Here is an 18,676-nt window from a genome sequence, read left to right as displayed (position 1 = left end):
TAAAGGGCTGTCTTTGCTGTGCTGTAATCACTTTTTACAATAATGAAAGAGGGATATACCCTAATACTTTTCAAATGGCTTCCAGAAACACCATCAGACAAATCTGATATCCTTCCTGGAAAGACCTTTATAAAATCAATGTGTTGAAAAATGAATTCCTCAAAATCCTCTACTCCTTGCTTTGTTATCTTTTATATCTTGTCATGGAGCCAGGGAAATAAATTGAGCCAACTTGGTCTTCAGACTCCGACCTGGTAGTGAGCTGATTTTTAACTCACAAGCAGAGCAGCAAGCTAACCAGTTTCTATACTGTTGGTGCATTCACATTGCACTAAATAATGTGTTTTATATCTGGATTTTTACTGTTTAAGAATAGCAAAAATCCAGATGTAAAACACATTATTTAATGTAGTGTGAAACACCATGTCATCGTGCTCAGGGCAACTGCCATCACTTTACTACATAAATATATATGGATATTCAAAGAAATTAGGGTAAAACAAACAGGATCTAAAGGTCTAGAAACCCCTTTCTTATTCAATTTAGCATTCTTTCAGTGTCATTGTACACTCTGTTAAGGAATATTGTTCAATATCACAGAAACAAAGATTAATGGGAGTCTAGGGCAGGTTTTCTGTATAACCAGGGTGAAGTAGTTTATCTTTTCAAAAAGGCAAGATTCTGGAAAGAGAACAAATAAAATCTGGCCTGTAAGAAAAACATATAATATGTTAATTTGGTTAAAATTCCAAACCAGCTAACAATAGAAAATGTAATATTGGGTCAAGAGATACATGCATTATTACAGTTTGTTCAAAGAAGATTACAGTAGCATTTCAGTCAGCTTTTTCTGTGAGACTAGAGAGCAAAAGCAGCCCTCTTGCTTACAGCATCTTCAGATAGCATTTGAACAGTTGCTGATCTAGACAAGTAGAGCGATAACCCTCTTGTATTGAAAAAAAAACACCTCTTGTTTGATTGCAAGAGCCTTGAACAAATTGAAAGCACTCCTGCTTGCATGATGAGGGATCTCTAATTTTCATAAATTTCCCACTCTAGTGGCTACTTCTAATGAGAATCCTAAGTATCTCCAACATGGTAGGAGCAATGAGGGAAGGGAGTTGCAGAGATGAGAGGAGGTAGGAAAGATCAAGTTCACCGGCAGAGCTCTGCTCACAATTGTTCGGCCCAATTTTTTCAGTTATAGCTGGTCACTTCACTGCTGACTTTCCAGCAATCTCAGGCATTTTACCCACATTGCAAAGAGTAATGAAGACTTAATGAAGTAATGAAGAAGGGTCACAAAAGCCATAAAAATATTCATAACTGTTGCTACATAATGTAAGACAGTTGCAGCTGGTAAATGAAATAAGTCTTTTTAACTACTATGAGAATATTTGGAGAAGCGGTTTCAAATATATTAAATAAATGCTTCTATAATGGCCAGCACTTCTTAGCAGTGGCTGGAGGCAGCTAACAACAGAGAATCTATTGATTAAGATGGATTTCAACTGAGTAGGTGAAATGAGCAGAGTCAGAACATCTGTTGGTACATAAGGCAAGTGAGCAGAATCAGGTTGCTTCAACCTGGAGGTTTTTCTTTGCTTTGGTGTACAAAATGGTGCGGAGTTTTTGTTTGTTTTGTCTGTATTGTTTTTGAGCATCCTCACAATGCCCAGATCTCAATGGCCCAAGCTAGCCAGATTTTGGAAGCTAAGCAGCATCAGCCCTGGTTAGTACTTTGATGGGAGATTTTCAGTACCCAATGCTATGCTGTGTTGAGCCTCACCTGACCCCACCCACTTTCTGAAAACACTTGGCAGGCACCAAGTAAGCCAAGTAAGGCACCAAGTAAGGGGTGTTATGAGGGCTGGATCTGACATAAATGAGACCTTGTTGGGCTGGGCCATGTTAAGTTGGACCAGGCCATGTCAGGCCAGGTCATGTGTATACCTATTTAAAATTAGGTAACAGAGTTATAAACCTAATAAAGGACACAGACAAATACAATTAAATGGTTTTTTTAAAAAAACATACTTAATACATTAGCACTTGTTGGTCTTAAAGGTGCTTTCTTTGTATTTCTCCCATGGGATCCAGAGAATGGGGCAAACAAAGCTCTGGCTTTTTCTTTCCTTCCCTAGGGAACCAGAGTAGGGAGGAGCCTCAGCCAATGGAAGGAAGAGAGGCTTAGCTCTGCTGTGTGATTGAGAGAACCTGGAAAAACAAGCTCTGCCTTCCTCCCCAAGGGAGGAGCTTCAGCCAGTGGAGAAAATAGAAGTTTTATTCTGTAGCTCCTATGCGATTGAGCAAGTCTTGCAAAGCAAGCTATTATGCAGAAGGAAGCAAGAGATAGGGGGAAGGAAGCAGATGACACCCAGTTGCTCAGGGGCCTGATAGGAGCCCTCTGGGGGCTTAATTCGGCCCCTGGGACACATGTTTGACACCTCTGAGGTAAGCCATGCATGGCACCTACAGGCACCACATTGGGAACCTCTGATGTAAACTATATAAATAAAGGATGCAGCTATTAAAAGAATATCTTTGCTAGTAGAGAGACATTCAAACTGGAAGTGAAATTATTCATTATTTTTAAAAATGTGATCTTTTAGTAAGCGCCAGTGAATCCCCTCTTTGCCCTTCCTACTCGGCGAACAATCTCTCTAATTGATTGTCCTCCAAATAGTACATCTGTATGTATAGCTTGATGATTTTGACACTAAGGAGGCAGACCAATTTTGACATAGATGCTACTCCTGAAATAGACTACTCACCTCAATAGAAAAAAAGTTATTAACAAGTTATGACAGCCACTTCCCTCCCTCAGAGGCAAGATTTCCCCTCCATTTCCCTTTCCCTTTATTGACTTAGCTGCCTGAGTAATGTTTTCCTCTTTTTTGAAGAACTCTGGTTAACCCATCCTGTCACAGTGCAATATTTTGGCTTTTTGCTCAGCCCAGGAATCTGAGGGAAGAGTCATGAGCCCCCTTTAACTTAAACAACTTAAATGTCACTTGAGGCATTTTGAAATTAAAAAATAACAAAAATTAACATAGTGGGGAATGGTCAGGTGAAATCAGGAGCTGAGATTTTTGAAGTAAAACCAGCACCTGCTCCGACTTTAGTTCTTATGGTTCAGGTTAATGAGACTTTCTTAATCTATTCAGAGCTACTTAAATAAAGTTACTTATGTTGAGTGGCTTTTGTTCCAGTGTTTTCCCCAAACTTAATTTCTTTGAATATTCTCTGACTCTTTTGGTTTCCAGAAGGCTGGTACAAGGCTGGCACACTCTTTGCAGTACCCAAGCCCCTTCTCTCAAAACATCAGTATTCATCTTGAGTTTGTAACTGACAGCATCTCGAAAGGCAGTTTCTATCCACACCAGACCAGGGATCTCTGCATTCTTCAGCATTAATTTCCTGTTTAACTTCTCTCTCCCTCTAGAAAATTTTTCTACTTTCCTTGGCTTGAATGGGTATTTGTGTGCTTCTCAAAGTTCCTTGCTAGCTTCCCCCAGTTCTCCTGCATGTGTTAAAACTGCTCTCAACTAAGGCTGAATTCTGAAACTGTCAGTACTCGACTCATTTCACCTAGGGCTGAAATCAGACTGTCAGTACTTGACTCTGTCAAGTCTGAAGTCTGACTGTCTCCTCAGCATGCAGCTCTCAAATCTATCTCTGCTCAGCTAATGCTAACCAATCGGATTGCTTGGAGCAGCCTGTCACTCAAGGTCCCTCTTTCTGTGAAGAATTAGCCCTTCACAATCCTTGACTCTGTTTATACAGCACTTCAATGCTTTTAAACAGTGCAGTCCATCACACAAGTTAATAGCAAAGAACCCTTCTGCTTTGGGGTTAGTGAAAAATAAATCAATAATGGCATTTACTGATTTTAATCTGATTTCTTGAAGCTTGTTTCTAATTCCCACTTTAAAAATGTCTCTGGTGGAAAGGGTTGTTTGTGAATAAACAACCTCATGATTTATCAAATCTTCTTTTCTACCCAGTGCATGTTTGTTTTCTTTTGTTTATTAGGGCATGATGGTGCTGTTAATTCAGTGGGCTGGAGCCATGACAAGAACTGGCTTGTTTCATCTGAAGACAGAACACTAAGGATATGGTCAGTCAGCAATGCAGAGCCTGCTTTATGTCTGGTAATAAATAGCTCATGCTGATTAGATAGACTTTGGCTACTGTTCTCTATGCCATGTGTACCTAAATAACCCACTAATTATATGTATTATGATTATATAATGGTTTGTAATACCCATCAGTCTCTTAGTAAAAACATTTTCAGGGTCTGTCAACAGTTTCAATTCAGTGATGGTGCAAAACCTTGTACTCCTTGTAATTCGTTTAAGCTTTTTATAAGCTGAGCATCATTCCATTCAAGCTCTCTAGGTTCTCTGAATGGCTGCTGTGCGACTACAGACACATGGTTCTTGACTGCCCTGCTGGATTCAGTGCTATCTAGCCAATACCTTTCCTACCAGAATCCCTTCCTTTCCCAAAACTTATTCTGGAGAGGATAACTGGTGACAGAGAGATCCCAGGCTAACACCTTGATGTCTCTGCATTGCTACTGGGAAGTGTGAGAAATTTCTAAAGTGTTCCTTAGTCCATTGTTGGTACCAATGTTTCTCATACTGCATGGCAGCAATTAAGGAGCATCTAAATATGAAGCCTGAGGACTGGGATGCTGGAAAACATTCCTGCCACTAATCTCCCTCTCTCAGCAAGGTAAATTTGTTAAAAGGGAAACCTACAGGGTAGGGAAACTTCCATACCCCTTTAGGGTCTGAGTGACATCATCTGGAATGTGATCTGCTCTTAGCTCAAAATGGACTGAAGTTAAACAATAGAACAAAGCAGTAGACAAGATGCAACTAAGTTTTATTCAGAATGTAAGCTTTTGTATGCTCTAAGCAGACTTCATCAGAAGTTAAACAAGTTAATTACACCAGGAGTCAGGCTCATCTGTCATTAAATGATCTCTTAGGGCTCTGTTTTAGGAATAATTATGATATTAAGAATGTCAAATAGCAGTCAAGAAGAATTTAGGGTAAATGAGATTTGTATCTGAGAGAAATTTTATTTAGTCAGAAAGTTATCCAGCAGGTGATGTTTAGTGGGAGAACTTTGTATGTGGGACAATGGTAAGTTGATATGTTTTTAAATAAAAATTATACAACATACAATGTTAGTTATGCATTTTTAATTTCAGGGCAAGGAGGCATTTCATAAGCCCATCAGATCAGCACAGTTTTATTATATAGATACCTTTATATTGCTGTCTTGTGGGGCAGAGTTTCATTTGTTGAAATACTTGCTTGACATCAGCAAGAATGAAATAAAACGGTAGGTAAAATTTTAAATTCTCTAGGAAACACTGTAAAAGAATAAACTTGAAGGAGGGTTTTCATGGGTATCTAATCAAATTACTTTGAATTTACTACTCATGAAATTGCTTTGAATTTATTATCTTTCACATAAGGTTATACAAAACTGCCATATATTTGGATCCAGGGGTCATTTAATAGAAAAAGAGGAGCCGGAACTCATTAGCACAACTAATTTGCATATGCCACACACCTCTGACATCACCGGAAGGTGTAAATTATATCAACTCAGCTTCTACCTTAAAGTGCTTCTTGAATTATAATTGTCATACTAAAACCTTACTTACATCATACTTTTTAAATTAATTTCCACAGTGGCATAATGAAGATTTCCATCTGTCTGCTTTATGTTTTGGTTATTTTCCCATTTTTTGTGGGGGGCAATATTAGAAAGATTGTCAAATCTTAGAGTTCAGCAAAATTCTCACAAGGGATTTGAATAATGGAGCCCAGGAGCATTTTTTTTGTTGGGGGGGGGTTAGAAAGAAAGAGAGCAATAAAATTTAGAGGTTCCAGAGCGCCACTCCTATGAGCAACTGCTCAAAATGAGGCCTGCTTGGATCATTGGTTCCCATGTATCATTGGTTCCCATGTATTGACTGGCAATAGCTCTCTCATGGATTGCTGCCTTGACATGGCAAGAGGGCTTGCATGGTTCAGTGAGGCTGTGGGCGATGCCATGCAGGGCCACCCAATATAAACAGGCTACAGCTGAGAACCCAGACAAATTTATGTATTTATTTTATTCTATTTGTATCCCACCTTCCTCACCTAGGTGGGCTCAGAGCAGCTCACATAGACGTGTGTATGCATGAGTAAACACCGTAATACATTAAAACCATAGAATAATATAAAAACATAAAATATTTCAGTGCTATAATCTTAGTCGTGATCCACTGTAGAAGGAAATGGCAACCCATTCCAGTATCCTTGCCAAGAAAACCCCATGGACAGTAACAAAAGGCTAAAAGATATGGCACTGGAAGATGAGCCCCTCAGGTCAGAAGGTGCCCAATATGTTACTGGGGAAGAGCGGAGGACAAATACAGGTAGCCACAGAAAAAGTGAAGCAGCTGGGCCAAAGCCGAAAGGATGTTCAGCTGTGGATGTGTCTGATGGTGAAAGGAAAGTCCGATGCTACAAAGAACAATACTGCATTGGAATGTGGAATGTAAGATCTATGAAGCAAGGTAAGCTGGATGTGGTCAAACAAGAGATGGCAAGACTGAACATCAACATCATGGGAATCAGTGAACTAAAATGGGTGGGAGTGGGCGAATTTAACACAGAGGATCGCTACATTTGTTACTGTGGGCAATAGTCCCATAGAAGAAATGGTGTGGCTTTTATAGTTAACAAGAGAGTGAGGAAGGCAGTAATGGGATACAATCTCAAAAAATGACATAATGATTTTGGTCCGTATCCAAGGCAAACCATTCAATATCACAGTAATCCAAGTCTATGCCCCAACCACTGATGCAGAAGAGGCTGAAGTGGACCAGTTCTATGAAAATCTACAACACCTTCTAGAACTTAACACCAAAAAAAGATGTCCTCCTCATCATATGGGACTGGAATGCCAAAGTAGGAAGTCAAAAGGTAACCAGAACAACTGACAAGTTTGGCCTTGGAGAACAAAATGAAGCCAGGCAAAGGCCTATAGAGTTTTGTCAAGAGAACAAGCTGGTCATAGCGAACACCCTCTTCCAACAACCTAAAAGGCAACTCTACACATGGACATCACCTGATGGGCAACACAGAAATCAGATTGATTATATACTCTGCAGTCAAAGTTGGAGAAGCATCTTACAGTCAGCAAAAACAAGACCTGGAGCTGAGTGCGGCTCAGATCATGAGCTACTCATTGCAAAATTCAGGCTTAAACTGAAGAAAACTGGGGACGCCATTAGGCCATTCAGGTTTGACCTTGATCACATCCCTTATGAATATACAGTGGAGGTGAAGAATAGGTTTAAGGAACTAGAGTTGATAGTTATATCAACCCTGCTTGCTGTGGGTGTGACCAAAGGATGGCAGGACACTAGATTCCACATGGACAGTAACTACTTTTTGGTTTCCCCTGCCAGTTGAAAGATAGAGTGGACAAGCAGGGCCTGTCCCTTGAAGCCCTCAACACAAAACCCCTTAAGGGGATCCCACAAATTTGGGGGAAATAGCATGCAGGCCACCTTTCCCCCAAAATGAATCCAGCCCTATGCTGATACTGCCAATGTAGTTGTGACAAAAAAAGAACCAACAAGAATGCACACAATCAAAGAACAACCTGACAGGACAGGCACATGACACCAGCATAAATTAAAGGAAGGGTGGGCAGACAAGGCCATGAGGCTGACTAAGGCCCCATGCAGCAAGGCAAGCTTTATATCCTGACCAGATGGACCAGAATGGGAACTCTCCTTAGGAGGTACGCCGGCAGGCAGCCTCCATATTCTTACCTTCCCATGCTTTCTTTTCTCTTCACTCAAATTTTATCTACTCCATCTTCGGCTGTATTTATCTGCTTCATTTATACCCAGCTTTTCTCAACAATGATGACCCAGAGCTGTTTACACCATTCTCCTCTCCTCCATTTAATCTTCATAATAACTATGTGAGGTGGGTTAGGCTGAAAGTTTGTAACTGGCCCAGAGTCATCCAGCAAGCTTGTATGATAGAATTCTGATTTAAACTCGTGTCTTCCATATCCTAGTCTGAAATACTAACTACTGTATCACACTGCCTTTCCAAGGGCGGTTGCTGTTGAACAATAAGAAGCATCTGAGCCTGTGTGAGTCGTGCAAATCAGGTGGTAGCAAGTTACCTAGTGGTTACCTGACCCCAATGATTCCTCCCTCAACGTTCAGAATAGCCCTTGAAAGGACCTTTCCCCTGCCTTTTACTGAAGGTCTGACAATACTATTGAAGGCTGACAATACTATTGTGGTTGTCTAGCAATGGACACCTAGGGTGTTTCTTGCTTAAAGCTATAAATATTGCTTCTATTATTTGTATGGAGGGCTTAACCTTTCCGTTTATTTTTTTTTTTTTTAAGATTTCAGATTTTTCTGCAAATTTGGGGCTTTTCTCAAGTTTGTAGAATGAACAGTCTTGTCTCTCCATGGCCCCTATCTCCAGATTTAAGAAACCATGGATTTGGCCACACTGAGTTATTGATTGATGAGTGATAATTTGGTGTAGTGCTTACTTACAATTATCACTCATCAATCAATAACTCAGTGTGGGCAAATCTATGGTTTGTTAAATCTGGAGATAGGGACCATAGAGAGACAATACTGTTGTAGTCGTTAAGTGTGCGGACTCTTATCTGGGAGAACCAGGTTTGATTCCCCTCTCCGCCACTTGCACGTGCTGGAATGGCCTTGGGTCAGCCATAGCTCTGGCAGAGGTTGTCCTTGAAAGAGCAGCTGCTGTGAGAGTCCTCTCAGCCCCACCCACCTTACAGGGTATCTGTTGTGGGGGAGGAAGATAAAGGAGATTGTGAGCCGCTTTGAGACTTTGAGTGGAGGGTGGGATATAAATCTAATATCATCATCATTTAAATCCTATTGATATTAAATACTTTTAAAATTTGTGCTTAGTTCTCCCAGTGAAATCACTGGGACCTTAAAATGCTTAACTTCAGATCATTGTCCTAGCAACTTATGTTTTCTTACCCCAAACTTGACTTATGTATTGATTTCATTACCTATGCTAGTTACTTCATTGGAGTTAATTTAATACCAAAAAAGCCCCATTGCATCAGCAGAGGACCACAACCCAATGCTATTGAGAGCTAGATTTGCTCTTCAAAATAAGAAAAAGCTTCATTCTGAGAGTCAGTTTAGTGTTTTGGTTGAGTGCTCAGACTCTCTTCTGGGAGAACTGGTTTGATTCCCTGTTCTTCCACATGCTGCTGCTGGTGTGACTGTGGGTAAGTTACAAGTTCTCAGCAGTTCTCACGCTGCCTCTGTTATTGATCCGGCTGAAATTGGTAACGTATGGCTTTTCCTGCTACAGTTGAGTGCTCAGACTCTCTTCTGGGAGAACTGGTTTGATTCCCTGTTCTTTCACATGCTGCTGCTGGTGTGACTTTGGGTAAGTTACAAGTTCTCAGCAGAGCTTTTCTGCTCAAGAGCAGTTCTGGGAGAGCTCTCTCAGCACCACCTACCTCACAGGGTGTCTGTTATGGGGAGAGGAAGGGAAAGGAGATTGTAAGCCTCCCTGAGACTCCGAGTGAAGGACAAGGTATAAATCCAATTTCCTCCTCTTCTCCCCCTTCCCCTCCCCCCCCCACAGTTCATTCCCTATCACTTTTTGCTTTTTATTTTCAACTTTGCCTTTTCTTTCATTTCTACTGACTTCACTGAGTGCTCTTGATGAGTCAGGTTTGGAAAAATGCTTGAATGGAAAAGACTCAGTGGAATTCCAGACAAACATCAGGAATGTGTTAAATCCCTTAATTAGAAGAACATGGTAACGTAGCCCAGATTGCGTTCTCTCTCTCTTTTGCTACAAAGACAATTAAATAACAGCAATATGGATCTTTTGTAGTTCTGTAGCACTTGAATGCTGTGCTTTTCTACATGTCTGTAAAAATGAACAAGTCTTGTTAAAGACTAACAAACTTATTCTGGCATAAGGTTTTATGTACTGGAGCATGTTTACTGTTTAGACGTTTTAGGGGGAAAATGTGGAAAGAAAACAAGCCAACAACAGGGTCAAGGGGCCATAAAATTCAGAAAATATAGACTGAAATGAAATTATTTAAAAATCAGAACTAATCATCACTTAGAATACCTCAGTAGAATATCAGGGCAATATAAGATATTTTACAGTAATTCTGCTGCTGCTCCTTGTCTCTGGACTATTACCTCCTAGCAGCATGAGCTCCTCCTAGCTCTGTCTTGCTAAGACTGTATCTTGAAATTTCTTGGGTAGATTTAGATAAACCACAGAACTTTGCCCTGTTTAATGATACTTTTTGTGCTCAAACTGTGTGTGATAGGAGACTGTAATACCCATGATACATGCAGTCACCATTTTGTGTAGTTTCCAGCTTTGATACACAGGTTTCTTGATTATATTCATCTGCATGTACTGAAGTTAGAAAAATATACACATTGCCCTAGTCATAATATCAGGAGGATCATGGGTAGCATGTACAGTTTGCCAAAACTGTAACAACTGAAAAGAAGCTAATATAGCCTGTTCACTGGCATGGTAATTCAATTCTTTAAATATTTAACGTGACACAGCAGGATTATATTTTGCTTGTGGTCAGCCTGGAAATTGAATGACAGTACTGTGTACCTAACTATAGAGATATCTATTTTCAAGTACAGAATTGATCAATGGAGGATGAATTCATTTCACTAAGTCCACAAAAGACAGTATGGCTTCCCTGTTAGGACATGGACTTACAGATTCTCACAGGACCATCAGTATTCAGATGACAGGTTTCAATTCTAAAGTCAAAAGGGAATTTGAACAAGATATGCTAGCCGAGTGTAAAAGTTACTTTTGCGTTTAGATGCTGTTGGTAATGTAAAGAGGAATTTATACAGCAAAAACATGGAGGTTTTAGTTATTATACCTGATGCTGTCATGGCTATGCAAATTCCCCTTAAATATTTGAAGTAGCATGCCAGCCAAATGAGAATAAGCATGTACTTGGCTGATGGTGCTTCTTTATTAATGTCTATAGCCATTTTCAGGGCAGCTTCACATAAGCATATGCATACTTGATTAACCTACACTTGAAGACTCACAGTTCAATTATGCTTAATGAGAGAATTGACTCATTTAGAAAGGAGTATATTTTAAGCAAAATTAGGTGATCTGAATTTTACTTGAGGGGTTTGATCATTTGTAATGGTAGCTTTCACCATATCCCATCAGGGACTTTCAAAAGAGAGACCCTGGCTATTAGGAGAGAGGTCTTCTTGGTATGGATATTCTAGTGTATATGCTTGGCTGCATGTTCAATTATTGCTGCTGACATATAGTTTGTTTTCCCCTCATTCCCTGCCCATGCACAGAAAAGGTATCGGAGATGTTAGACTCCTCTGTAATTCAGTAATAGGAAGAAGGTTGACCACTTGTCTCTGAGTTCAGCAGCTGTAACTGATAAGCTAGAAATGACTAAAACTAGATAGAAACAACATTCTGATTACTAAATTGTGGAAGAATACTTGCAGCACTTAGTCATACTTTGTTGTGCTCATTATAAGTGCATAAATAGTGGGACATGTACTCTGACATCTTAAATGTCAAACTGTACTAGCATGTACTGTAAATTGTGGTAAAAATCTTTGTTGTGTGTCTTATGCTACCATGCAGCAACATGTAGCAATGCTTTTAGGGAAAATATTTCAAATACATTAATCTGACTGTATTTAGGAAGATGGTTATTTTCACTTGCAAGGTTGCAGAAGAATGGAGAGAAAAGGCTGGATTAGCTCTGAAGTGTTTCATCCATCCTGTCTAGTTGTTCATTGTGAGACGGCAAAAGTGGAATAGAGTCACACTTCAGCTATAACATGTTTTCGGGGACTTGTGCATTTTGCCTAGGGAAATCCAGAGAATTAGTGGGCTCACAGTCTAGGGAACTATGGGTTACAGGAGAAACAAGGAACATTGATGTGTGGCTGAATGTATGGGAATTCAGACTTGCTCTATGTTAATTAAAAATGGATCCACAAAGTCTTGCATGATGAGACTGGTTTAGAAATGTGTGAAAATATACATGTACACAATACTTAAAATTTTACTTTAAACATGGTAGATGCTGTGGTTTTAGCTAGCCATTGAATAGAGTTAAACTTCTTTAGACATTAGTCAGCAGAAAGAGAGAGAATTATAAAAAGTTCTGTTGAAATTAGTTAGGCTAATGTTGATACAGTTCTTTGAGATCAAGAGTAAATCTAAACTTTATACATTTATCTAATAATCAGAGGTAACAGATTTCCGAGAATATGTTAGAGTTACAAGTCACTTGCTAAAGGTTTTCCAGTGTATATTGTGTTCTTCTCTCTTGCTCATACACATGTATGTTCAATATTCTTTTTGCAGGTACAAAAATAAGAGCTTTTGCAAATCAATACAGAAATTTCCCATGGCATCTACTGTAGAAATTACCAGCCTTTCAGCAGTAAATGAATTCTACTCTTGTATCCTTCTACTAATTATGACCTATGTTCAGCATAAGATGGAGGACAAGAGAATGATGTAAGGCACTTTGGGCCTCCATTGGGACAGAATATAAATGGAATAAAGGAATACATTTTAGTTAGAAATGTTTCCCTTAAAACAGTTGGTGTTAGTTACTTAGGCAACTTTTAATTCTCCTATTCTTTGCTATGATGATAAGACTAAGAAAATACAATTGTCTTTAAGTGATGCTGATGTAATTTGTAAGGACTTGACTTGAGTATAAGTTTGCCTAGCTCATACTGCTGGCATCTATTACAAGGTGAATGTTATTTCCCCATAAACCCCTAAATTGATGCAGAACGTAAAATGAAATATTAGCATTTAGACTCCTACTCAGAGAAACTTACGGGTTGCACAGATTGTCCTCCCTCCAGCCTCCCTAAGCTTGGTTGTAGTTCTGTGAAGCCTTAAAAACAACAATTTCAGGGCATTTGCTTAGTTCATTGTGATCTTAAGCTTTTAGTTTAGTTTTAGTTTATTTGATTTATATCCTGCCCTCCCCGCCGAAGCAGGCTCAGGGCAGCTCACAAAACATAATAGAATAACAATAAAAACAGTTAATTAAACATTAAAATAAACAATTTAAACAGTTTAAACAATTTGGTGCTTTCCATATGGTTTAAGGATGGCATTCAATGTTCTTGGACAGGGGTGCCCAAACTTGCTTAATGCAAGAACCACATAGAATAATTGTCAGATGTCTGAGAGCCACAAGACATGAACATCAGATGTTTGAGAGCTGCAAGACAGGAAGGAAGAAAGGCAAATAGAGGGAGGGAGATGTGGAAAGAAAGTAACCTTAAATGCTACTTTAAATTGGAGGAATGATTTAAAGACCCAAGTGACTTCTCCAAAACTGGCTGACAGGGTAGTGCCGGACTTCAAGAGCCACATAATATGTGTGAAAGAGCCACATATGGCTCCCGAGCCACAATTTGGTCACACCTGTTCTTGGACATCCACGTGGATCTAATATCGCAGTGGTGGTCGTCATTCAGTTAAATCTCACTGAATCAATATTGTCTGGCAAGCCTTGTGGAACTGGGCAAGGTCCTGCAATTCTCTGACCTCAGGCAGTTGGTTCCACCAGTGGGGGCAGCGATGGAAAAGGCTTTTTCTCTAATAGAGTTGGAAGGGATCCCTAGGGTCATCTAGTCAAACCCCCTGCACAATGCAGGAAACTCACAAACACCTCCCCCTAAATTCACAGGATCTTCATTGCTGTCAGATGGCCATCTAGCCTCTGTTTAAAAACCTCCAAGGAAGGAGAGCCCACCACCTCCTGAGAAAGCCTGTTCCACTGAGGAATCACTCTAACAGTCAGGAAGTTCTTTCTAATGTTGAGCCGGAAATTCTTTTGATTTAATTTCAACTCATTGGTTCTGGTCCTACCTTCTGGGGCCACAGAAAACAATTCCATACCATCCTCTATATGACAGTCCTTCAGGTACTTGAAGATGGTGATCATATCACCTCTCATCCGCCTCTTCTCCAGGCTAAACATCCCCAGCTCCTTCAACCTTTCTTCATAGGACTTGGTCTCCAGACCCCTCACCATCTTTGTCACCCTCCTCTGGACCCGTTCCAGCTTGTCTATATCCTTCTTAAATTGTGATGCCCAAAACTGAACACAATACTCCAGATGAGGTCTTACCAGAGCAGAGTAAAGCGATACCATCACATAACATGATCTGGACACTATACTTCTGTTGACACAGCCCAAAATTGCATTTGCCTTTTTAGCCACCACATCACACTGTTGACTCATGTTCAGTATATGATCCACTAAGACCCCTAGATCCTTTTCACACATACTATTGCTAAGACAAGTCTCCCCCATTCTATAACCATGCATTGGATTTTTCCTTCCTAAATGCAGAACTTTACATTAATCCCTGTTAAAATTCATTTTATTGGTTTTAGCCCAGTTTTCCAGCCTGTCAAGGTCATCCTGTATCCTGCGTCCATCTTCTTCTGTGTTTGCAACCCCTCCCAATTTATTATCATCTGCAAATTTAATAAGCATTTTCTCTGTTCCTTCATCCAAATCATTGATAAAGATGTTGAATAATACAGGTCCCAGGACAGATCCTTGAGGCACTCCACTTGTCACTCCTCTCCAAGAGGATAAGGAACCATTCTCAAGCACTCTTTGGGTGTGATCTGTCAGCCAGTTACAGATCCACCTAATGGTAACAGGATCCAAACCACATTTTACCAACTTGTCAACAAGGATAGTATATGGAACTTTATCAAAAGCCTTACTGAAATCAAGATAAACGATGTCTACAGCATTCCCCTGATCCAGCAAGGTAGTCACTTTCTCAAAAAAAGAGATCGGGTTAGTCTGACATGACTTGTTCTTGAGAAAACCATGCTGGCTCTTAGTAACCACATCCATTCTTTCTAAATGTTCCAGGACCGACTGTTTGATGATTTGTTCTAAAACATTTCCAGGTATGGACATCAAGCTGACGGGTTGGTAGTTACCCAGATCCTCGTTTTTCCCCTTCTTGAAGATGGGGACAACATTCGCTCTCCTGTTCTCCAAGAATTTTCAAAAATAGTAGCCAGATAATAGTCATTTTCAGTTTTGCCTCCCTCAGCCCAGGGATTGATAATAGATTTTGTGTTCCTGATCCAGGTACCCTCTGGGGAATATGTGGGGAGAGGTGGCTCCTAAGGTATGTTTAATATGTTTGTAAATTGCTAATGTTTTTAAACTGTTGTTAGCTGCCCTGAACCTGTCGGGGGATAAATTTGATAAAGAAAGAGAGAGAGAGAGAGAAAGAAAGAAAAGGTAGGCTCGTCCTTGGCCATATAGGGCTTTAAAGGTAATAACCAACATCTTGTAGCAGATCCTTGGGTCTGTCATAGCTCTCACAGGAGTTGTCCTTGAAAGGGCAGCTTCTGTCAGAGCTCTCTCAGCCCCACCCACCTCACAGGGTATCTGTTGTGGGGGGAGAAGATATGGGAGATTGTAAGCCGCTCTGAATGTCTGATTCAGGGAGAAGAGTGGGGTATAAATCTGCAGTCTTCTTCTTCATTTTCAAGGTGAGCTCCAGTAGCACCCCCAAGCTTCTGACCCTGGGCGCCATTGTAAGTGGTGCATCCAAAAGTTTGAGATGAAGACATTCTAATTCCAGCAGCCCAGAATTTGTCCTTGATATAGCCTCTATATATTTCGCATGGGCCTCTTTATACCAGAAGCACCTAAGAATTATGTGCGTAGTGGATTCAACTTCCCCTAAACCACAGTGGTAAAGCCTTTGCGCAAAAGGGATCCCCTTGTACCTGCCCTCAAGAACTGCTGAGGGAAGTGCTGAACATCTGGTCAAAGTAAAAGCTTTAATGAATTTATGGACATCTGGGTGACAGAGATAGTTTACGTATCCAACTTGATATCTAGTCTGCTCTGGCAATCTAAAGGCTGGATATTTGGCAAGATTGGGCTGCCTTCAATGTCCTTATTTCTTCCCTTCACATTTTCCTCAGCCTGGTTCCAATTCAGTGCCAGAATGGTTTCAGGGGAAAAACCGAGAAGATGTAATTTGCTAAGAACAGCCAATTTGACTGAAAGTTGTCTGCAAGTACCATATGCACAAGACCACATGGATGAAATTTGATCCTAAGTCAGTATCTGAGCGAGTTTATGGTGATACTGGCAGCCATCGTCAGCATGCCTGTTTCCAGCCAAATGTAGGAATTAGGCACACACTTAGGGACCTGCAACACAGCTCTTAGAAATTTAGACTGGACCCTTTCAAGTGAGGCAAAAGTAGCTATGGAGTGACCAAGAAAAGAGCCATAAATCATTTGAGGCAATACTTTTGTGACAACAGGCATATTCAACACCAAAGGTTAATTCTATCTCAGTGTTTCAGAATTAGAATCTGTTTCTGTCTGAGATGCTATATAAGATTTTGCTATAGCTTCTATCAGACATGCTGTACTCTTCTCCTGTTTGGTTCTCCCATCTTAAAAATGAGGGATGCACAACTAAAATCTCTGTGAGGGCCAGTTTTATATTTTTGCTAACTCAAACAGTCTGCAGATGATTGATCTTAAATACTAATGGAATTTGGGCACTGAGTCTTTCTCCAATGACCACAGGGTATAATACATGGCTTGCTCCTCCATTTTATTCTCAAAATAATCCTGTAAGGTTGGTTAGACTGAAAGAAAGTGACTGGCCCAAGGCTACCCACTGAGTTTCATGGAGAATGGGGATTTGAATGTGGGTCTTCCTGGTCCTAATCCACTAACCACTATAACACACCATCTCTCTATACATGCTGTCATGGATATGACCTGAAATATAGGGAGACAGTTGCTGATCTTGTTCAAAAAGATCATGGAGGATGTTTCTGCAGTCTGGTCTTGCAGCTAAACATGTCAAACAGGTTAGAGACCTAGAATAGAATAGACTTGGAGAGGGGTAAAAACATAAAGGAATAACATAGCAACATGGGCTTTTGTAAATTACTGCCCATTTATTATACATTAAAATAGATATATGTAAAATTTGTTTACTGTAATACAAAATTAATTCAACAGAACTTTAACTTACAGAAATGACAGATATTGTACTGGCAGCTGGTAGTAATCGAGTGCTAGAAGTATTTGACCTCAATGCGGGCTGTAGTGCAGCAGTAATACCAGACGTTCATTCAAGAGCAGTTCACCAGATTTGCCAAAATAAGGTAAGCATGAGATCTTCTATAAATGTTAAAGGGCATAATTGAAAATCTTGTATTTTCCTTTTACTTTATGTACAATTGCAATACTTAAAATGAGGGTCATAGTCTGCTTTTATTGGGAGTATTAATATTGTTAGCTCATCTCTGATCTTCTGTTAGAACATTGCAGCAGCCTATCTCCACAGTATGTTGTAATTAGTGTAATAAATGAATGCCAAAATATTGTTTTATTTATTTATATAATTATTTATTTAAAACATTTATTAGCTACGTAAAGCTCAAAGTGGCTTACAACGCAAATAAAATGCATAAAAACATTCAAAATATAATAATAATATAATAAAATTTTATTTATATCCCGCCCTCCCAGCCGGAGCAGGCTCAGGGCGGCTAACAACATCCATAGGTATACAATACAATAAATATACAGACTTTAAAATTAACATTATTTAAAGGCAATTCAGTTCAATTCATGTAAAAACAATTCAGTAAACAAAATCATGTTGGCAGGTCCCTTTATTTAACAATCATAAATCAGCAGTCCGTAAAAGCCAGCTTAAAAAGGGTGGTCTTGCAGGCCCTGCGGAACTGGTCAAGGCTCCGCAGGGCCCGCACCTCCTCCGGGAGCTGGTTCCATAGGCATGGGGCCGCGATAGAAAAGGCCCGTGCACGAGTGTTCTGAAGTTTAGCCTCTTTTGGCCCAGGGATGGTCAGCTTGTTTTCCCTGCTGACCTCAGTGCTCTCTGGGGCTCATATGGGGAAAGACGGTCCCTCAGGTAGGCCGGTCCTCGGCCATATAGGGCTATACAAATATATTAATAAATATTAAATTTATTAACTATTAAAACCACAGTTCAGGACTGCCAGTAATCTTGGCCAAATATGATCCTAAATAAAACAATCTTTATCTTCCTGCTAAAGATTAAAAGTGAGGTGGCCAGATACATACCCCTGGAAAGGTTTTCCCATAATTTTGGAGCTGTCACTGTACCCCTCCCCACACAAGCTTCTTCGATTGATGAGGCAATCAGGAGAGCCTCTTAATTTCTGAGCAGGAAGATATAAGAAAAGATGAGAGACCCTTGAGACCCTGGAGAGCCGCTGCCAGTCTGAGTAGACAATACTGACTTTGATGGACCAAGGGTCTGATACAGTATAAGGCAGCTTCATATGTTCATATGAGAGCCAGTTTGGTGTAATGGTTAAGTGCGCAGACTCTTATCTGGGAGAACTGGGTTTGATTCCCCACTCCTCCACTTGCAGCTTCTGGAATGGCCTTGGGATTCGCCATAGCTCTCACAGGAATTGTCCTTGAAAGGGCAGCTGCTGTAGGAGCTCTCTCAGCCCCACCCACCTGTCTCACAG

General features: G+C 40.2%; 1 protein-coding gene across 1 annotated transcript in view; it reads left to right on the top strand.

Moving 5' to 3' along the window:
* The window catches only part of WDR27 (WD repeat domain 27), a 159,794-nt gene that overhangs the window by 53,005 nt on the left and 88,113 nt on the right, over positions 1–18,676 (top strand). The window contains exons 17-20 of the mRNA XM_060242619.1: positions 4,036–4,154; positions 5,225–5,358; positions 12,471–12,568; positions 17,193–17,314. Of these exons, the coding sequence (XP_060098602.1) occupies positions 4,036–4,154; positions 5,225–5,358; positions 12,471–12,568; positions 17,193–17,314 (473 nt within the window). The remainder of the gene's footprint in view (positions 1–4,035; positions 4,155–5,224; positions 5,359–12,470; positions 12,569–17,192; positions 17,315–18,676) is intronic.

This window comes from Heteronotia binoei, chromosome 1, assembly GCF_032191835.1.
Source record: "Heteronotia binoei isolate CCM8104 ecotype False Entrance Well chromosome 1, APGP_CSIRO_Hbin_v1, whole genome shotgun sequence".
NCBI lineage: Eukaryota > Metazoa > Chordata > Lepidosauria > Squamata > Gekkonidae > Heteronotia > Heteronotia binoei.
This window is presented reverse-complemented; position numbering and strand designations above follow the sequence as displayed.